General features: G+C 33.8%; 2 protein-coding genes across 2 annotated transcripts; one reads left to right on the top strand and one right to left on the bottom strand.

The window, feature by feature from the left end:
• Positions 1 to 5190: 5190 nt before the first annotated feature.
• LOC126891322 (uncharacterized) lies at positions 5191 to 6444 on the bottom strand. The gene has a single exon (XM_050660499.1). The coding sequence runs from the start codon at positions 6442 to 6444 to the stop codon at positions 5191 to 5193; it is 1254 nt and encodes a 417-aa protein (XP_050516456.1).
• A 2585-nt stretch (positions 6445 to 9029) lies between these two features.
• LOC126892672 (uncharacterized) lies at positions 9030 to 22967 on the top strand. The gene is made up of 2 exons (XM_050662310.1): positions 9030 to 9262; positions 21076 to 22967. Exon 2 carries the CDS (start codon positions 21341 to 21343, stop codon positions 22334 to 22336), a length of 996 nt encoding a protein of 331 aa, XP_050518267.1. The 5' UTR covers positions 9030 to 9262; positions 21076 to 21340; the 3' UTR covers positions 22337 to 22967.
• Positions 22968 to 23714: the final 747 nt, after the last annotated feature.

Below are 23714 nucleotides of genomic sequence, written 5' to 3'. Positions count from 1 at the left end.
TATTTACAATAAAAAGATGCATCAAAAGATTCTTATGGTACAGGTGCGGCGTTTATTGTCTCACTGCAAGTACAACGCAGATTTAAATTAAGTAGAAAAACATGCATTTTTACAGCAGAAGCGTCTGCTATTTTGAAAGCTATAGAATTTATAATGGAAAATAACATTTCATACTCCATAATTTTTTCTGATTCACTTTCGGTGTTAAATAGTTTACAAATCAACTCCGCATATAGTCATCCTTACATAGCCAAAATAAAAACTTTGCTCTCTCAAATGCAAAAAACTAGAAAACTTATTTTTGTGTGGGTAAAAGCACACTCAGGTATCACATTCAATGAACAAGTTGATAAAGCAGCTAAAGAAAGCATACAGTTGGAGAAGATGTTACACCCTTATTAACATTAGATGAGAGAATAAATATTGCTAAGGATAATTAAAAAATGGTCTAAACAATACAAACATTTCATTTTGACAAAAGGCACAAGATATACATTGCTAGAACCCGATATTCGAAAAAATTACTGGTTTAAAAATTACGACTATTCGGGAAGTTCCATAACAACCATATCTCGGATGAAGTTTGGACTTGCTTGTTATCCTGCACATTTATACAAAATAAAAATAATTGATAACAATTTTTGTGATATTTGCAATGAAACGGCAGACTTAGATCATATATTTTTTAATTGTAAGAAGTACACACATCAGTCGGACATTCTTACAAAAAATTTAAGAAGTTTAAACGTTTACGGTCCCTATAATGTTATGTATCTTTTGGCTCAGAGTGATAAACGTATTTTTGATTTTATTTTGTTTTTTCTATTTGACTGTAAAATTAAGTTATAGAAGACTAGATTAGGCTTGTAACCTTAAATGTCTTTCCTTTTGATTTCCTACATGCCTGCCTTACCGTGTGGTGTGGGTATGTAGGTAATCAATAATTAATAAAAAATGATAAGAAAAACCCTTGGATGAGAAAAGTGTAACCCCTGTCCTTATCCCAAAATGTTTATTAAGATTAATATATCTATTCTTAAAAAGGTCGGTCAGACTTAGATAACCTTAACTTAGATTACTATTTAGATAATTTAGATACGATATATTATGTTTATTTATGTTTTGTTTATATATTATGTATAATTGTTTTGTTTGTATTATGTACTACTTACTCTGTTTCTGGCCGCATGGTCTTATCCTAAAGCCAATAAAAAAAATTAAAAACAGACACTGTATATACTTTCAATAATACTCCTCAACTTCTTTAATTAGGGGATATTGGAAGTTTGTGAGGGCTGCACACAGTTGAAAAATTATTGAAATCTGTGATACATAATGGGATGGAATTTGCTGCAGAATGTTAAAGCACTTTATCCTCCTGATGGCCCTTTCGACATGAATCCTAGCTTTTGCAATTTTCTGGGTTTCATATACTTGAGATTCTGTGAACTGTGGTGTTGATAAAAATGGTGGGATATTTAAAGACACTCCAGCAGGAAGCAAGTCTTTAATCAGAAAACCCTTATCTGCCACTATCAGATCTCCAGGTACCATCTGATCTAAAACTTTACTCACCTCAACAATTTGTTTATCAAATGTAGACCCTGGATAAGCTGAACTAACAAAGGTGACTACACCATTTGGTGCAACACCCACCAGTATCTTCCATGTGTTACGATGTTTATAAGGGCTGTATGTCAATCTCTGTTTTTCCATGCTTGTTGGAACTGCACAATAAATTTCAGTGCAATCCAAAATTATCCTGCAAATTTTTAAAATATACAAAAGCGCTAGGGAGGCAAGCCTGATTCCGTTCTCTACACATTCCATTCCAATAATTTTCACATTCCATCCAGCATAATATCTTAATTTAACGCTGTCCATTAAATCAAACAGAATCATGTACAACTCATTGTTGGAAATACCTGTGTATAGTAATACATGAGCATCATCTTTTTTTACTAGCTCATAACTGAATCTTGTAGACTGCTTTTCAAGTTTTTCAGTTAATTCAGCCACCTGTTGCCTTAAAAAATAATCTTCAGCTTCCAGAGAAGCAGCTGATGGATTTAGAAGAGAAGCATGAAGAAAAGCATTTTGCTTTTCAAGTTTTTCAGTCAAATCAGCCACCTGTTGCCTTAAAAAATAAATTTAACCTTCTAGAGAAGCATATGATGGACTTGCAAGAGAAGCATTCTGCTTTATTTGACTCACTTCTTGGTCTTGTTTTGAGGATCCTGGCAGAGGTTCGGTTGAAGGTCCTTACAGAGGTTCGGTTGGAGGTCTTGGCAGAAGTTCGGTTGAAGGTCCTGGTAGAGATTCTGTTAGAGGATTATCCCCAAAATTAACTACCTTTTTCACAGTTCTCTTCCTAAAAAAAAACATTTTAAAATACAGATGGATCAAAAACGGAGCTAAATACAGGTTCGGCATTTTTTGTTTCAAGCAGAAATCATATTGAAAAGTACCGAACCTCAAATTATTGTTCCATTTTTACTGCCAAGTCCTTTGCCACTGAAAAGGCATTAAAATGGTCAAGCATGCACTAATGTGGCAATAATTTCAGACTCTAAGTTTATATTACAAGCTATTAGCAATCAGTAGATAAGTAATGCCGAAATGGCGACACATAGGGAAATCAATGTGTTAGAGAGAGAGCGTTTTATCAATGTGTGGGAGAGAGACAGATGATGTGACACGCCCCGACGCTCCGTGGAAGGAATCTACTAACTTATAGTTCAACTTTTATCCGCTAGACGTCACTAGTAGTCACTAATCAGCCGCCATTGTTCCATAATATTTTTGCCGCATGTCCGACGTGTCGTCGAAGGAATCTACTGACATAGTTCAACTTTTATCCGCTAGACGTCACTAGTAGTCCTAGTCACCCGCCATTGTTCCATAATATTTTTATAAATTATGTAGCTACCAAAAATCTTCTTTTCCGCAACTGTCAAATCTTGTCGCAGTTGCCACTGTCAAATCTTCTTTTTCACAGTGTGTCAAATCTTCTTCTTTTTGCAAATATACCTTTCGTTTATAATGTTATTTACCATTGTGTTTCAGATATCGTTCGCCATTTTTTATCCAAAGTAATTTACACACACATGAAGAGTATAGTTAGAAGTAGTAGAAGTTATTAAAGGTGTATTATGGGCGATATATTAAAAAATTAAAAATATTTCTGCTGAGAATATGATCCTCTACAAGTACCTACTAGATATAAAAATTATTTGCAATTTACAGAGAAACGATGCATTTATTTATTACTAAAAATTTTATTCAAATATACCTCAACGCATGCAAAATAGGATTGTCCGAGGGAGTCCCCATTAGTATCTACAAGACAAACGATGAATTTATTTATTACTAAAAATTATATTCAAAATACCTCAACGCATGCAGAATGGGTATTTTCCAAGGTTGAATATATAATTTATATACAAATGAAAATTACTGTTATTAACACATTATTTTCGCGACTTCTATTTTTATCTATAATTATTAACATCGACTGCATTTCACATTATTTTCGCGAATTACATTTTTATCTATAATTTTTAACATCTTCACATGCAATTGGAATTTCCGCCGCCGCATACTGTACTAAGTATTTGCTATGACATAATAATTATTCATGAACCAACACGATTTTCAAGAATAAACTGGATAATGTGTAATTATAGATGCATGTCCGAGGTCGAATATATTGTATATGATAATTACTGCAACTAACAAATTATTTCGATATTTCCATTTTTATCTCTACGAATGTATTTTACATGCAATTGGAATTTCCGGACGCTGTTTTGCTGTACTAAGCTAACCAACATGATTTTCAAGAATAAAGTTGACGTTTTTAGAATATTATATTTTATCATTAAGTACAGGTTAGGACTAAGGCAAATTTAAAAAACATAAATAAAATTAATATATATTCATTCTTTACGTTAAACGTGCTTCATTTCATCAATGCCTTCCATACAGTGCAGATTAGAAGAGTTGTGCAAACAAATACAGAAATTAAAAGCGGATATACAGTGGTACGAAGATAGAATCACACTTGAAAAACGATTTGCCGAGTTTCATTTGTCTACAAGAAAACTACCAAAAACACAATACCCATTAAAAAGAATTCAACCAACCAGATGTCTCAACTAACGACATCGTTTATCATTCTCACAGCTATTGCTAACAATGTTCTTTATACAAACGTTCCAAACAATGTTAAGAACATAGCGATATGTTTTAACGATGTAAAAACTGATTGTAATCGAACTGAATGGACTCTAATGGATCATGAAGTGGGGAATTATGGTCAGCTTCCAGTATTTTTCAAAACGATACCAAAGTCGGGAGGAGCATTCTACAAGATCAAGTTAATATCCCCAAATAACACTGAAAGTGATTCAAAATGGAGCAAAACTAATAATGATGATGACATCGTCCAATATGGTTCATCGATTATACTGTTAACAATAATATTAGTAATAAATGTATTTCTAGCGGCTAATATCATTATAAAATTTTTTGTAAGTCGGAAATGCGAATCATCTTGCATTAAAATAAATATGTAAAAAAGGAAGACAGTGTTTTTTTTAAATAAAACTAAAACAATACTTTTAATCTTTTATTCAAAAAACCTAATTTACATAGGTAATATTTTTTCACAAAACCATTGGCGGAGGTGATCTACATTTCTCTCGGTGCAGGAAAATAGTCCAGTTGTGTGACAAGGATTGGCATTCTGAATAAAGTTTCCAGTATCAAGGGGTGTATCATCAAATTTACAAACATCAATAATGGTGGGAAAAACTCCAAAAATGTGGCATTTCTTTTGTAAAAATTCCACTTTTTGTTCTCCGCGAACGTAGATGTAATCAGCTGCATACAACAACTTAGATTCTAGTATTTCATTTATTTTTGAATATTCAACATCCCCATTGGAACACCGAAGACCGTGCAGGTGTCTCTCCAAGTAAGATACAGTCTTCTTATCTTTATTACTCAATGTAGCAAACGGTTGTGGAGACGTAAATATGTAATGGCATCGTTTATGACCAATTTCAATGGTGAGCTCTTTGGGTACAAACCACCCATCTATGGTGAATCCTTGTATGTCAACTAATGCGATCCTCATGATGTTGCGATCAATACTGAAAGACATAGTTGTAGATTGTCCTATTTAAATTATATTTTTGAAACTTCAGTTAGTGGAAAGTATTCGAGTAGGCTGTCGTGAACAATTAAACAGTAAGCTCGAGTACCTGCTGGAAAACCTTCATCTGCTTCAATTTCCAACTTAACATCAACAGTTCCCGATCTAAATGATGTATGCTGGAACTGCTTGGAACAGTCAAAAACAAACAAAGCATATCTTTTAAATGCAGAGTAATCTAAGATGGGATGTTTTGTTAACGAACGAGCATAACTGGAAAAGAATTCAGTATAATTGTAGTGAGCTATAGCGTAATCATTTTTTGCGAAATCCAATTGCATTCTCTCGTTAGGCCAATAGTCACCATTAATAACCACTCGTACGCTGGACATTCTAATGTGATCAAATAACGTTGGATCAGCGTGAATATCATTTCGTTTAGAAGTTTGAAAAGCTACAATAACGTAGCGTGGACGTTCAACAGCTGAAGTTGTCTTTACACTCCATATCTCTCGTCGAGATCCTGCCGTAAGTGAAGGTAGTTCATTGAGCTCCCATTTACGGAAAGGTATGGTTATCGGTGTATTATTCTTAATCGGAGTCATTAATTCGATTTTCACATCATCATTGGGAAAGACATGTTTGACTTTGAGTTCCATGCTGGCGATGGTTAATGATACTGTTGTTACTGTCGTGGAACCAGTAGGTTCTTGGACAACAATGCAATCTCTATCATTACGCGCTCGAACAAAGCGAAACACTTGGCGACCATAGGTTAATTTAGTGTAATCGTTGAAAATGTTGAAAATATGTTTGATTGGAATCAGTAAACTAAAGGTGTCCCCTGTTAAATGTGGATAATTCGGATAGTTCCACCCTGCAGTACTGAGAAATCTGGAATCTTCAGGTGTATAACACAACAAACTGCGAATAGTGCTGACTACACCTGGATCTCGAACTATTTCCATGTCATGTGAACTTTGGATGTAGGTACAAGTATCAAACAAGAAGGATCCAGCATTCGGTGCAAGAGAAACAGTTCCATTACCAGCTTTCTTGATACTTCCTTTAATTTCTAAAAGTGTGTCGTGTATCGCAAAAAATGCATCTGATTGATTTATGATAAACTCGACAACGTCACTATTATTAAATGACTTGATGTAAGGTGTATATGTACGAAATTCTTCTTTTCTAATAGTATCGTCGAACCGGGGTTTTTGGTAAAGATCGAAAATATGTGGTTCCTGCTGATGAACCTGACGTCGAATATAGTGACGTTTTGGCATTTTTCAGCCGTAATCCAATGGAAACAAGAAAAACTTTATTGTCAGCAGACACGTCACGTCCCATGCAGGATCCGTGTGAGACTAATGGATATGGATGTGTAGAGTTGTGTTTTATATCTAAACCCATCTATCGTTCCTTAAAATCCAAATGCAGAGTACTTTTCTCTCCTCTAAAGTTGACTGGTCTTAATTCTTGATCGACTACACTAACGGTAATTTTGGTAATTTCACGTATGCTGCTGCTTACTGGTATGTATATAGGGTTATGAGGACGTTCATCAATAGCAAACCCTGGATCAACACTAAGTGGAAAATGTAGAATAGTGTGCGCAGGTCTGTCCTCGTAGAAGGCTCCTTCGGTAATGTTGCATTCAAAAAGTAGACTAGATACTTTTATAATGTTTACAGGTTGATCAGAAGAATGCAGTTTACCTGGCGTCAATATTCTATTTGAGGAGAAACCCAATAATTTACCAAGACTATCATCTTTCTCGAAAGTAACGGTATGCTCTTGGCAGAAAATTTCACATTTAAGCGTATTGTTGTTCGGTCTTAAAGTGAACTCCTGAACTGAATTGTATTTAGTGTGTAATTCACTTCGAATGTACGCTTCGATATCGGTAATTTCATAACATCCGGATGGAATTTCGATATGACGCAACTTTTTACGATCATTTTGCTCATAGAAATAAAATTTTTCACCATCGATGTTTGGAATTGAATTAAATGTATGAAATCCCAACACTGCTACATAATACTGCTGAAGTGGATCAAGTACAAGAGGCACTTGAGGAGTAAACGAAAATTCGTTTGTAGTACTTGTCAAGGTTAACAATCGAGACATGACTGATACTTCATATAGGGTGTAGTAAGTTAAATATCAATATATTATGTTAAAAATTTCTTTATTTTTCTTATTATACTGTTACATGGTTTTGTCTTATTTACATTTTGCTCATAGATACCGCTCTCATAGACACCACACAATACACATGTAGATTTCATATTGCCGCAAACATCACCCCATTCATGTTTATTATGATCTTTCTTGCAAGGTAAATGATCTCCTAGTGCGAGACGAATATCTTGTGGTAGTTTATACCAAACATCGCTCGTTATATTTTCCATAAAAATGCATGTGGCACGCCTCAAGATGTCGTTAGATGGTTCCATTGTAGAGAAACTTTAAGCATAAATGTCCACAGTTAATTTGGTTATAAGTTTGGTATGCGTCGTTATTATAGAAAATTCGTCCACCACTCAAATATGATACTAGTTCCCGCGGTGGCTTCAAGCAACCATATGAATCAAAGTATTCTATGTTGTTATTTATCTTTCGGTAAGCTACCCGATGTGTACCAGGGTTCTTGGAAATATCAAGATTAATAATAGCACATTCGTGTTTACGGGGGACTTGAGGTAAATTGTCCCGCATAAAAACTCCACGAAAATATGAAATTTTTAATTGTTTAGCAAATTTATTCAAGTCCACATTGGTTAAAGGTCTATTAGGTAGCTTCAGCGGGAGTTTTTTGGCTTCTTCAAGTATAATCCAAAGCCACCTTTAGCGTTTTTTCGTAGGTATAAACCTTTGCCTAGATGTTCCATTGCTTTATTATGACGTTTATCTTCTTCTAGTTTCTTTTGAGCATTCTTTGAGTCGATTACTGTCTTGGCAATGGCACTCGCACCTCCCGCTAAAGAGCCGAGAGCTGATAAGCCTGCAAAGATAGGGATTAAAGGTAAAATACCACCTGATTTTGGTTCAAATGGAATAATTCTTGGAACCCGCACATTTTTTTCCCACCTACGTTTTTAACGGCCGTTCTAGCTGCTGCAAGTGCAAGTAGGGCTGATTTACGCAGATTTGGTGCTGGAGGAGTACGTTTCAATCTTCTGATAATTGGTTGCAGCACGTGTCGCTTAAATGAACTAACGCCTTTACCACGTTTCACACCCATACCTAGTTTTCGTTTGGCTTTCATCGCTGTAGTAGTTAACCAGGCAGTGGTTTTTTCGCCCAGAGATGCGTCTTTTGCTTTAACTCGTTCCCACGCTTTATTTTCCAACACCCAATCTGCTTTATGTCGATCTTTTAAGGAATTACTTTGAGAGTATGCTATATCGTGATCTCTCGCAGCCCGATCTAATGGATTTATCCCAGGATCTCCTCGTGCTAGACGTTTCTGTAATTTAGTTCCAGGTCCTAGATATTGGTAGCCAGGAGCGTGCAATTCAAATGGTAGACTATTGATTAGAGAATTTAAAACTCCTTCACCTTGAACAACTAACATTGAAATGAATCGTTTCACACACAATTGCTTTTTATATAACCAAGTGCATAAAATTCATCTCGATCACAAGATGAAGGTTGTTCAACAAGACAAGACACTAGCAGTGGAAAACTTAGATTTTGTCGATAACGTGACAAGAACCAGTAAACATGGTACATTGCTACCACATTCTTTTCGTGCTATCATATGCGGCCCAAGTGGGTGCGGAAAGACTAATGCTATGTTGGCATTATTGTTTGACCCGAATGGCGCTAAATTTCAAAATGTTTACGTTTATTCAAAGTCGTTGTTTCAGCCCAAGTATCAATTTTTGAAGGAAGTGTTGGCATCTGTGAAGGAGGTGGGCTATTTCCCATTTAAAGATAATGATGCCGTAATAAGTCCTGGTAAAGCCAAACCAAATTCTGTATTCATATTTGATGATGTATCAACGGATCCGCAACAAACAATACGTGAATATTACTGTATGGGGAGACATAAAAATATCGATTGTGCATACCTATGTCAATCCTACAGTCGAGCAGGTGTAACAAAATGAAGAAAACTTCTGTTGGAGTGAAAGTAAAAAGAAAGATATAGGTACTCCAACAGAAGTAAGGAAAAAAAAGAAAGAAAAGAACTGGTATAAAAATGAAGAGAATGTGTATGTGGGGTGTGTGTAAAGAAAAGGATGAAGTGGCTTCTACGTTGAGAAGCCGCAATAGGAAAAATAAAAAATACTACTTTGCAGTAGTACTGAAGAAAGGGGAATTAGAAGGGATAATAAGTAGACGTGGGAAGAGACAGAGGCAAACTGAATAGAGTTGGCTAGCTATAGATGCAAGAGAGCAACTTGACACTCAAGGATGGATACGGCTCGTTTGCATGCCTGTCGAAGAACAGTAGCTCTATGTAGATAGTAATAATGACTAAAATATGAAATAATAAAATAAGAATAATGTACTGAAGAGGAATGAAGATGAATAATTTCTAAAGACGAACAAGATAAATAAATCTAACAAATCATGGGCGCCATGAAAATGATCTTCGATCATTCTCCCAGGTATCTTATACTGCTGTCAGATATTAAATATATCAAACCTGTAATAATGAACATAAAGGAATAATAAAAATAAATGATATACAAAATAAATAAACATATTTATTAAAAATAACTACCAGATTTTTAACAATCTCTGAGTTAAGCAAGTTCATATTATGCTGTGACTCTAAAATGACATAAGTTATACAAGAAGATATATATATTTTAAAGATAACAACAATAATGTTATCTGTTACAAACTTAAATATAAGTACCTCTTACTAACATATAGGGTACAAAATTACATAAGTCTTCTACCAAATGGTTATAGTACGCCTGCTACGTACAACTAAAGGAAACCGACGAAGATGAAAATAATACAAATAAATAGGCCCAAGCCTCACTAAGAGAAAATACAATACTGAATAAAGCAAAATTAAATATACAAATGAATAAACGTTATAGAAGTGAAGTTAAGAAAAATACCGACAAAATGACCTAAATTAACCGAGCAAATGCAATGAAATAAAGTAACGACGAAGTAACCGAACAAACGAAATAAAGCGAATAAATACAATATTTGGGAAACAAGCAAGTAATGTTACAAAATAAATTTACCCGAATTACATAAACCAATATCAAAGCAATAATAAAGTATTAAAAACCTAATTTTCTCTAGGCTTATTCCTGTGCACAAGAAGTTACCGTAGATACAAAGTTTGGGAACCAAATAATCTAATATACAAATACATATGTCAAAAAAAACAGAGGTAACCTAAATCTGGAAAAAAAACATAGTGTATTTAACAGATAGTCTGAAATATAAAAAAAACCAATAGTTACTAAAACTCCTCACTAAATGTTCCCAAACGAGGTTGCGGTTGCATCCTAGAAAATGAGCATCACTATGATGCACCTCCATGCCCCCCCGTAGGCCCAGGTGGCAGGACGAAAAGGAGCTGGAATGTCCCCCAAAAAGCTTGTTCCCAAAACATACTCCCAGTTTGACTTGGCGGTAGCTGCAATAAGGTCAAGGTGGCTTCCCTAGGTAGTCAAGGTGGGTACGACATCACATGAGGGTTAGTTTTCTTCCAAACGGCTAAAAACATATACTTCGTTTGATTTCTCATATAAACCGGTAAACAAAAGTAAAGAGAAGAAGAAATAATCGAGGAAAACTTTTTAGAAGCAATAACATAAAAAAACAACCATTAAAAATGGAACAAAAACTAATCTCAGGTAACCTTGAACTATTTTGAGTTTGAAAACATGAACAAATAATGGCATTGCATTTGAAATAGGAATATAAAATATGACTTATCTGAAATAACATGAGATTAAGATAGTAATAGCCATCTACATACATTTTATATACCTTAATGAAATGGTATTGAACCAGACAAAGATAGTTACATGACAATTTATAGATATATTGGACATGAAAATTTATAGATATATTGGATGTTCAATCGGTTTAAAACGTACAGAGAAATGGTAATTATTTCCAATATTAATTTGAGGACTTCAAAAATGTTTGGTTATGTAAAACCAAAAACCCCATTAATATAAAGATCGATATAAAGATAATATAAAGATCGAAATAATCTACATCCTTCACCTAAGGGACTGGCTAAGAACATTTAACAATGAACCAACTATTTCATATATTCAAGGTTAACTAAAAAACATTAGTAGAAAAAACGATTTACCGGTTAATTTTTTATTCCTCTTCCACTGATGGTACTCCCATCCTTACTCCAGGAAACCCGTACTCCAGGAAACAAGTGGTGGTAACTTTTTACTATACTTCCAAACTTAGTTGAAATAAAAATTAATTTCGAAGAAATTAACCGCCATTTACGGTACTAACCACCAACACCAACCTGTCAACCTCGCAGCCACCGGCCAAGTGCCTCTCATTCCTCCCACAGTCAGCGAGGAAAACGTCAAACTCTCACGGAACACGAATTAAACGACAAGGAACGGTTCAACAACTATGTTCCGTACAGTGTGACGTCACATGAGAAGTCCTTTACGATAAATTAAAGAATTTAAATGGGAGGTCAAGAGAAAATAATTATTTTTTTAAAAATAATTACAGCGCTAAAAATGATAATATAACGGGTGGACCGTTACAATCCCCTCCTACTCGGAAAAAAAAAATTTTTTAACCAAAAAAAATTTTTTTTTTTTAAACTTCAAAATATTAACAACTAAATTTACAATAGTCTAACAATCCACGTTGATTCGCAAGATTACTTCTAAATATAAACTAATGGTCAAGGAAAAATAAATCAATACATGACTCAAACTCGTACTAAAATGTTACTATGTTACTCTCTGCTACCAAATATTAACATATATTGCTCAAAAGTCAAAACAAAACTAAATATTGTACTTAAGTTCATAATAATAACTGAGTGTCGAATTGGGCACTAAAACCAAAATTGAACTATCCATGGACATCAGATTTATAAAGGGTATATCCAAGAACGGAACAACCAGGAAAAGGTGTGAGCCAATTCGAACCATATCAAAAGTAAATGTACCAAAGTGAATAAAAAAAATCAGTAACTAAAATAGGTAAAGAATTGAACACTTTATCCAAAACTGAACTAACAATGGACACCAGATTCATAATAGTATATCCAGAGAAGAACAATCAGGAAGATCTATGGAACAATTCTCACTAATGTCAAATAATACCAATAATAAACATACCAAAGGAATCCAAAACTCAATAACCAAAATAAATGTGGAATCGGACACTTAATCCAAAGTCGAACTATCAGTGGACACCAGATTCATAAAAGGCATATCCAAAGAAGAACGACCAGGCAAATTTATGGACCAATTCACACCAATACTAAACCACATAACAGATCAGGTCTACGTACACCCACATCCGGTAATACGAACCTATCCAACTAAATACACAAAATAAATGAAGAATCGGACACTTATCCAGAATCGGACTATCAATGGACACCAGATTTATATAGGAGTATATCCAAAGAAGAACGATCAGGCAAATTTATGGACCAATTCTTACTAATACTAAATAAACTAAATTATTGGATCCAATGGTAACTAATACTGAACAAAATAAATAAATTAGGTCTACATACACCCTCATCCGGTAATATGAACCTATCTGAACTAAGTAATCCAAAATAAGTCAGAAAAAAAATTACTAACAGACTAAGTAACAGAGATGTAACCAAACTAAGTCAAAGGTAAGATAAATACCTAAAGTGTATTGACTAAAGTATTCTAGAAAATACATAACTTAATTCATGCTGGTATTCGCGAACTATAGCATGTTGCTACAACAGATGTATGAGAATAACCAGACTCAGATAAGGTACTAATAATGTAAGAATAAGTAAGAAAGAAAAAGAATAAATGATGAACTCATAAGTTTTATGACACTATGATAAGTGATAGGAAAAAAAAATAGGATAAGTGATAAGAAAAAAAATTGACGAGAACGAGCAACAAGTTTAAATTAAAACTGCAGATTTATGCGCTCTCACATACGTGGAATTATTCAGGAAATATTCCAGAATCTGAATAGCAAAACTAATGCTTAAGGAAAGAAGTGGGAATATACTCAAATGAACAACTCATCTGTCTAAACACTCCAAATACTGACTTAACGAACCTACTATGTATAGGGATGGCCTAAGCATTGATTTATAAACAAGTGCGCAAGATATTTATCCATGTTTACTCATCAACTCAAAGTACAAACATACTATGAAGCAAAAGGCCTAATATGAACTAAATACTTCCCTATTAAATTGTAAAAAAACTGAAATAAGTAAACTGATTACAGAAAAATGTTTAGGAAATGTAATGATGAAAAGACATCTGCCTACTCTGCCATGAGGACATAGATTACGAAACCGGACAGCAGTGATCAGTTGCTGAATTTCGAACCCACGTATTCACCAACTTTGAGCATCAACAGACTAAGTAGTTTCTAAGAAGAAATATGAAAGACTCAAGAATTCATACATACTTACATCAAAATTCCAAACTAATTCCAGAATCATACTGTGTAGGATAGAAGGATATAAATTATTATAAAGTGTTTAAGATATTGGAGACAAATAATGTTAATAGAGTAACCCAATAACAAATTAAAAACCACATCTTTCCAATATGGCAAATTCAATAATAAGATATAAAAATAATAAAGAATTAGTAAGTAATCAAATAGGTATTCAAAAATAATATAGCACATAACCTGAGATATGCAGTGTATAACATATAGTTCCATAATAATATCCATATTAAACAAGAGTACTTGTATGAGCTTACCTATCCAAATATATAAATATATAATAAGTTAACAACCCTACTAACTTAGGGGTTAGGTGTGCAAAAACTGAACAAAAATACAAGTGAAGTTATTATCAATTGTGTAATCCTACTGACAGGATCAGCAATTAATAATATTGACTCATAATAATAATTAAAATGCACCATACCTAATAATAAAAAAAATAAACTCATACATAAAGTACTACATAATAATTAAATTAATAAGTAATAAATAAATGTCATCAAAACTAAGCCAAAGATGAAATCAAGCAATTTATGTGGGTACCTGCATTATCATATGATAAAAAAACAATATTGGACTAAAAGTTATAACCATACTAAAGATTGAGCTAAGCTAAAGACAAACAGAAGAAGAGATTAGCTTGAACAACACTGTTAAGGTAATCTTCTTCTGAAGATTGTTCTATAACTTAATAGAAAAGTAGTATCAATGTTTCCTAACTAATAAAGAATTTATATTTGAATCTCAACCTAAAGTATCTGATTCATATAAGCATTATATTATGGTACCCACACTGATATAATATTATTACCAAAATTTAACAAAACTGGAATATGAGATGGATAGTGGAACTACTTAACTATACAATTTATCATTGTAATGTTTAACACTACCAATTAAAGAAAAATAATTTGGATGACCATCTGTAATCATCCGAACCATGCGAATTCAACGTATCATGTATAGAAGCTAATGTTCTGGACTGATATTGCTTTGTGGTGTGTGCCTGTCTTACCAAACAATCCAAATATCAAAAATAACAAATATAAAATATAATCTAAAGTTTGTAAGACAATATACATATGGAGAAAATATTAGCGACACACCAACAAATCAAAATGCCAGCAAAATATATAAATAATCAAATCAATAAAGTAAATAAAATACCTAAATACTGAAAATAATTTCTAGTTAGGTGTAAAATTTAACCACACTAGAAAAAAAAATATATGCATATAGTCAATAATTAATTGTACGTGCAAACATACTACCATTGGCAGAAGGACTAAAAATCCATAATAAAAGAACATATGTCAGATATGTATACTCAGTCTAAATACACAAATAAGTTTCCAATAAAAATACAAAATTCAAACTAAAATATGAGCTGTACCACTATAACTGAAAATGAGGTATCAAAAATAAACTAACCAAAACCAAAAGAAGCAGTATAAGTCTACCTGTTTATTATTAATAAAAATTAAAGACAAAAATAAATCAGAAATAACATATATACAAAGATATCAAAAAGTTAATAAAACAGAAAATTCCAATAAAAGAAAATTGAACTAAAAGAACTACTGTCTTAGAACCATAAAACGGTTGGCACCACGCATTGGGCAGTAGGGTGGAGTGAAAATAAAACAAAATTTTTTTTTTTCTCAAATTTTTTCGCCTGTATGCGGAAAAGTGGTCTCACGTGTAGTGTAAGTAGCTTGCAAAAAATGAATTTGATGGGATAATTTTTTCCGGTGCCCCAAGCCACCTAAAAATTAAGATAACGTGAAAATAAAACAAAAATTTTTTTTTCTCAAATTTTTTCGCCTGTATGTGGAAAAGTGGTCTCACGTGTAGTGTAAGTAGCTTGCAAAAAATGAATTTGATGCGATAATTTTTTCCGGTGCCCCGAGCCACCTAAAAATTAAAATAAAGTGATTTTTTTTGCAGCTCTTCGCTTGTTTTCCGTGAAAACAACCCAGAACTCACCACGAGGAGGTGGCTGCAATTCGAGTTCCACCCACCCACCCACCTTTAAAACGTTTATGATTTAATGCTTGAGATTAGCTAAAAACTCAACTTTTGTGTTAAATTTAGGTAATGCTTGTCGGGAAACTATTTGGGACCTTATGAAGCCATCTCTTGCTTCAGGCCCACATACTTTTAAGGATGCCTCTGTTACCAACTTAACGCAGCGTTCTATAGCTTGGGAGTGACAGGGAAAACGTAGTATCTCCATTTCTTCAGGAACATCTTTAATCATCTGTTTTAGATCTTCTGTTGAAATTTTTTTTGTCATTGGAGGTTCGCTTATCACTAATTGTTGCCAGTCAATCATTTCAATGTAGTCATTTGCGTTAAAGTTAATTTCTGGGACTTTAAATTTTCTTATTTCATGGGAGTTTCTGGATTTTAAGATTCGCCGCAAACCTAACTCTCTGATATGCTGCCGTTCATCACAAAGCATTGCTATCAACACATTTTCAGGATGTGCAAAATAACCATTAATTTGTATTATCCTGTCCACTATTTTTTGCAGTTCAGGTGACAAATACCTCGTCCTTTTTACTAAATTAAATAAATGTACTGGTCCATCAAAACAAAATGGTCTTGCTTTAATCTCGAACCACAGTGGGGCATATACGTTTTGTATATAGCATACCAAAGATTTTAGGTTTTCCGAAGGAGGATCTGTTGCTACGTAAAGACGAAGAATTCTGCTTGCAGTTGTTAGCCATCTAGCATGTGAAATTTTTCCCGGTTGTCTTCTTGCTAAGTCACTCGAGATTTTACCGTTAGATACTGAATTACTAATTTCAAATAAATATTTCTGATCCGTGCTAAGCTTCTCGATTTCCTTTGCATCATATTTGGGTAAAACTGATCGAATTTGCTCAAATTTAACTACAGGAAGATGCTCGCAGTTTTGTAGTCCTTTTCCAATTTGTCCTGAAAACTCACGTGGTCCGGTAGTTTCTCCATCCAAGTGCTTTATTAGATGGCGCAGAGGTAGTTCATTGGTATGTAATATGCAAATAAACCATTGCATTGATCGACCAATTGCAAGTTCTACTTTACGGATAACACCATTGTGAATACCTGTATTGACAGCAGTTCCGTCGCATCCAACAGCTACCAAATTATCAAGGTCTACATTTTTATTTAGAAAGTCCAACATTGTCTTGCTGATTTCTTCTGCACTACCCGACGATACACTAATATGTCCTATATATTTTGACTTGGGCTCAGAGACTAAGACAATATGTTCTTCAGATATGGTAGTTTTGTAGTATTTATTATCCTTCATTTCATTTTGTAGAGTTCTATCTTTTCTACCATCAAAATAGATTCCATGAAGAAATTTAAAAATTTTTGTATCATCAATTTTAATCTGGTTGCGCCTTTTTTTTCTCTCCCGCCTAATTTTACTCCGATCTATGATTTTGTCATGACTTTCTACCGAGATGAAACTTAGATCTTGCAACACCGAGTTTGTTATTATGGATGCTACTCTATCAGATACTCCTGTACGATCGCATGCTTGAGCTAAGTTTGGCAAACTAATTCGCATTTGTTTTGTTTTTTTTGTATTCGGTAAATCGTCTTTTGTTCCGGTTTTTGTATTTTTCTCGTAGACACTTGTGGCACTTTCATCTGAAGACTCACTTATAATTTGTTCTACTGGAAGATGTGTTTCGGATCTTGATGAAGAAGATGTAGCTATTGGAGATTGTGTTTCCACAATTTTCCGGTAAATAGAGCGTTCTAGTTTTTTGGTAATTACTTTATCCACCGAACCAATTACCATTTTTCTATCATGCCTCTGATCTTTAATGAAGTCATGCTCTCGAGCCGGTATTTTATTTTTGCATTTGCATAATAAATAGTCAGAACATTTGCATGATGCAATATCAAACAATTTCTTTTCCAATAAATCTCTAAAATCTTTAACCTTTCTTTGCATATTGGCTGAGTTTCTACTTTTCATAGGTTTTTTAATATTTCTGTATTTTTGATGTAATTCCTTTAATTTAGATTTAATTTGTTGATCGGATATTATCGGAATGGATGCTTTAACCCACAGCAATTTTAATTCAACAAGAAGAATTTCATTAATGTCACTAACAGTTGGTTCAGCATTATTTGCTGCAGCTTCTTTCATAAACTGGCGAATACACAAAAAGTTTCTGATAACATCAGCACAGGTCGGTAACATATTGTCTTTAAACTTCCTTGGTGCTCCAAAAACACAACAAGCGACGTCTGTTCGTGTTTTAGGCATGTTTTCTTTTTTTACGGATCTCACGGACACAGTTTAACAACACAGAATAAAACAACGGTTCACTGTATTGCATCTAAATTGATACTAATACAAGAAACGCAGTTTGCTCTCGAATCGAACTACTACCAAAATTAACCAAGTAAGTATTAACGAAGGCGGGCGCATCGGCGCATTACTTTAGTGGGAGGCCAATAGCCTCAAATTTCGAAGTAGTGGGGGCACCGCTAAACGAAGTCCGATCGATTTGAAATTTTGCAGGGTATTACAACAAATATGCAGACCACTTTTCCGCATACAGGCATTTTAAATTTTAAAAGTTGATTTTTTCGCTCCACCCTATTGGGCAGCCAGTGTAACAAAAATAAGAAAACTTCTGTTGGAGTGAAAGTAAAAAGAAAGATATACTCCAACAGAAGTAAGGAAAAAACAGAAGAAAAGAAAAGACTAAGGTAACTAGTTGGGGCCTCTTATGAAAATAAAAATGAAGGGGCTTCAGCGGTTGAGCCGAAGTAGGAAAAATAAAAAATACTACTTTGCAGTAGTACTGAAGAAAGGGGAATTAGAAGGGATAATAAGTAGACGTGGGAAGAGACAGAGGCAAACTGAATAGAGTTGGCTAGCTATAGATGCAAGAGAGCAACTTGACACTCAAGGATGGATACGGCTCGTTTGCATGCCTGTCGAAGAACAGTAGCTCTATGTAGATAGTAATAATGACTAAAATATGAAATAATAAAATAAGAATAATGTACTGAAGAGGAATGAAGATGAATAATTTCTAAAGACGAACAAGATAAATAAATCTAACAAATCATGGGCGCCATGAAAATGATCTTCGATCATTCTCCCAGGTATCTTATACTGCTGTCAAATATTAAATATATCAAACCTGTAATAATGAACATAAAGGAATAATAAAATTCATGATATACAAAATAAATAAACATTTATTAAAATTAACTACCAGATTTTTAACAAACTCTGAGTTAGATAAATTAAATATAATGTGACTCTAAAATGACATAAGTTATACAAGAAGATATATATATTTTAAAGATAACAACAATAATGTTATCTGTTACAAACTTAAATATAAGTACCTCTTACTAACATATAGGGTACAAAATTACATAAGTCTTCTACCAAATGGTTATAGTACGCCTGCTACGTACAACTAAAGGAAACCGACGAAGATGAAAATAATACAAATAAATAGGCCCAAGCCTCACTAAGAGAAAATACAATACTGAATAAAGCAAAATTAAATATACAAATGAATAAACGTTATAGAAGTGAAGTTAAGAAAAATACCGACAAAATGACCTAAATTAACCGAGCAAATGCAATGAAATAAAGTAACGACGAAGTAACCGAACAAACGAAATAAAGCGAATAAATACAATATTTGGGAAACAAGCAAGTAATGTTACAAAATAAATTTACCCGAATTACATAAACCAATATCAAAGCAATAATAAAGTATTAAAAACCTAATTTTCTCTAGGCTTATTCCTGTGCACAAGAAGTTACCGTAGATACAAAGTTTGGGAACCAAATAATCTAATATACAAATACATATGTCAAAAAAAACAGAGGTAACCTAAATCTGGAAAAAAAACATAGTGTATTTAACAGATAGTCTGAAATATAAAAAAAACCAATAGTTACTAAAACTCCTCACTAAATGTTCCCAAACGAGGTTGCGGTTGCATCCTAGAAAATGAGCATCACTATGATGCACCTCCATGCCCCCCCGTAGGCCCAGGTGGCAGGACGAAAAGGAGCTGGAATGTCCCCCAAAAAGCTTGTTCCCAAAACATACTCCCAGTTTGACTTGGCGGTAGCTGCAATAAGGTCAAGGTGGCTTCCCTAGGTAGTCAAGGTGGGTACGACATCACATGAGGGTTAGTTTTCTTCCAAACGGCTAAAAACATATACTTCGTTTGATTTCTCATATAAACCGGTAAACAAAAGTAAAGAGAAGAAGAAATAATCGAGGAAAACTTTTTAGAAGCAATAACATAAAAAAACAACCATTAAAAATGGAACAAAAACTAATCTCAGGTAACCTTGAACTATTTTGAGTTTGAAAACATGAACAAATAATGGCATTGCATTTGAAATAGGAATATAAAATATGACTTATCTGAAATAACATGAGATTAAGATAGTAATAGCCATCTACATACATTTTATATACCTTAATGAAATGGTATTGAACCAGACAAAGATAGTTACATGACAATTTATAGATATATTGGACATGAAAATTTATAGATATATTGGATGTTCAATCGGTTTAAAACGTACAGAGAAATGGTAATTATTTCCAATATTAATTTGAGGACTTCAAAAATGTTTGGTTATGTAAAACCAAAAACCCCATTAATATAAAGATCGATATAAAGATAATATAAAGATCGAAATAATCTACATCCTTCACCTAAGGGACTGGCTAAGAACATTTAACAATGAACCAACTATTTCATATATTCAAGGTTAACTAAAAAACATTAGTAGAAAAAACGATTTACCGGTTAATTTTTTATTCCTCTTCCACTGATGGTACTCCCATCCTTACTCCAGGAAACCCGTACTCCAGGAAACAAGTGGTGGTAACTTTTTACTATACTTCCAAACTTAGTTGAAATAAAAATTAATTTCGAAGAAATTAACCGCCATTTACGGTACTAACCACCAACACCAACCTGTCAACCTCGCAGCCACCGGCCAAGTGCCTCTCATTCCTCCCACAGTCAGCGAGGAAAACGTCAAACTCTCACGGAACACGAATTAAACGACAAGGAACGGTTCAACAACTATGTTCCGTACAGTGTGACGTCACATGAGAAGTCCTTTACGATAAATTAAAGAATTTAAATGGGAGGTCAAGAGAAAATAATTATTTTTTTAAAAATAATTACAGCGCTAAAAATGATAATATAACGGGTGGACCGTTACACAGGCAAACAACTCCTACGTGATAATGCTAACCTTATTGTATTGTTTAAACAGGATGAGCTCAATTTAAAACACGTCTTTGACGATCACGTCTCTCCTGACATGACATTTGAGCAATTTAAACAATTTTGTTCTGAATGTTGGAAGGACAAGTATGGTACATTTGTTATTGTTAAGGATTTTGATATTTCTAACGGACGCTATCGTAAAGGTTTCGACAAGTTTATAAAAGTTTAGACGTGACTGAGACACGTGCATTATATAAAAACATGTTGGACAAACAAGTGCTTCTACGCAAGCGCAAAGTTGCGGAATTAGCTAGAGCTATTCGCAAAAAGTATTTAGCTTTAAAACTAGGTAAATCGGAGGAGGATGAAACTTTGAAAAAAATGTTTAAACCCATAACCGGTGTTCTAAAAACATCGCAATACAATGCTAACGTTAAAACGGAGTCCATTAAAAAAGAAGAACCAATGGAAAAAGAAGAAGAAATTAAAAAAGAAGATATCAGCACCATAAAAAATACATCATTTATCAGTGATGAAGAGGTATTTGAAAACAGCGATAAATCCGATGAAGAATACGAAGATAGCATAGAAACAAACCAATCGCAAGATAAGGTATCCGAACAAGAATTTCAAGATTACCTAGAAAAATACCATCATCTAATTCATCCTTATGTGAAAGACCATTGGCAGTATTCAGATAAAATAGATAGAGTATACGGTCCTACTCATGATCCCGTAACTTCCAAATGGAAACTTGGAAAAACTGTTATTGATTTCACCCATAATGGTTGGATTGTGGCGAAAGGAGACTATGTTGTTGGAACTCGCGGGCTATATGAATTAATATTTTACAAAGAACCTAATTATTACACTGAGGACGATGTGAAACGATATATTACATTGCTGGAATTAACCAATGCTCATAAAAAACTGAATGGTACACTAAAGGGAACCAAAACCTATAAGTGGAATGAAATTATTAAACCTAATCTTAATAAATCACTTCTTAAACCTGACCTGAATAAATCATTTCGTCGTAATACAGTATCTGGTAGGGAGGAGGTTGGCTCAGGAATACCGACACATTGGGAAGACAGCGATGATCATGTGCAATATGTGTATTGGGATGACCCAAACGAACTTTGTGAGCGCCTCAAATTGTTGATGGCTGAGCAAAAAGCAGGAAACACCGCATCCCTCAATAACGAAATTGTTGCCATTATCAACGAATTACGTGAAGCAGATATTATATATTAACGTTAGATCAGATTATTGTAGCATCATTTCCAATATGAATGTTGACAAGTTTGGTCGCCATCATTATCGTTCTAATGAACAAGCTGTTAAAAAGCTACGTGAAGGCTTAAAACAATCTATTTTGGATGTACAAAACCAAATACATGCAGTAAAGAAGGATATGCAACGGAATCCTCCTGTAGCTGATACAGATCTTTCCAACAAGAAATACGTAGATGGTCGCATTGTTCATGTCAAGTCTTTTGTAAGAAAAGAGTTTAATTTGTTACGCAAAGAATATAATGCAAAACATGTTCAACTTCAACAAAAAATCTCAGACACCATAAGTAAAGTAGAAAGTGATTCTAATAAAAAAAATAATTTGTTGTTTGATGAGAACAAAGTGAATGTTGCAAAAATATCCGATTTGTCGAAACAAGTACACGAGTTTAGAAATGACCTAGATTTATTTAAACGTGAAATGAATAAGAACGTTACAGATGCTGCTCACCAAAGCGCACAAAATATGTTGAAATCGTTGGAAATGGAAAAAAAGATTAAAACAACGGATCTTAATTCACATGATTTAGAAAATCGTCTTAAGGTAGTAGAAGAATACGTCGAAAATAATAAAATTGTCTAAAGAGCCAATTGATGGACGAGTTGCATAAAACCTATTGTACAAAGAATATTGCGTTAGAACGTAAACAGTTTAGGTAGAGTGAAGATGTCTGATGCAAAAAAGGTGAAAGGCAGAAAACATAATAAATTACTAAGCGAGTTACAGGTAAATCTACAAACCATAAATGATAATAGGATTCATGATCTTGAGCAATGGCAGAAAAGCATTCGATATGAATCAGATATGAGATCTTTACTAGATAGTAGAGTATCAGAGCTGTCAAAGACTTTGTACGAGTTGGATGAACGTTTATCTTCAGCAGTAAAAGAAAGCCAAGATACACTTGCTATATTTAACACATATTTACACCCTTTACTCCAAAGAGTTAAAGCTTTAGAAAGTAGAAATGGCGTCGTCCATGGAAAAGGTTCAACTAGTTAACGAGCTACACAAACCTGCTCGAAAAAATTATCCAAGACGACGTACAATAGTCAAAGGCTTAGACGATTTATGGCAGATGGACTTGGCTGAAATGCGACCTCATTCTCATAACAATAGAAATTTTAAATTAATTTTAGTTGTTATTGATTGTTTTTCGAAATATCTGTGGACTCGTCCATTAAAGACAAAGACGGGTGAGGAGCTGACTCGAGCATTTTCGGATATCCTCGCACACAGTAAACGAACACCCAAAAATCTGCAGTCGGATCAGGGAACTGAATTTTACAATAACAAGTTTCAAAATTTAATGAAAAAACATAAAATAAATCACTACTC

This window comes from Diabrotica virgifera, chromosome 9, assembly GCF_917563875.1.
Source record: "Diabrotica virgifera virgifera chromosome 9, PGI_DIABVI_V3a".
Lineage (NCBI taxonomy): Eukaryota > Metazoa > Arthropoda > Insecta > Coleoptera > Chrysomelidae > Diabrotica > Diabrotica virgifera.
This window is presented reverse-complemented; position numbering and strand designations above follow the sequence as displayed.

Coding starts and splice junctions, on each gene's coding strand:
- LOC126891322 (XM_050660499.1), bottom strand. CDS start 6,444: ATGCCAAAACGTCACTATATTCGACGTCAGGTTCATCAGCAGGAACCA.
- LOC126892672 (XM_050662310.1), top strand. CDS start 21,341: ATGTTGGACAAACAAGTGCTTCTACGCAAGCGCAAAGTTGCGGAATTA.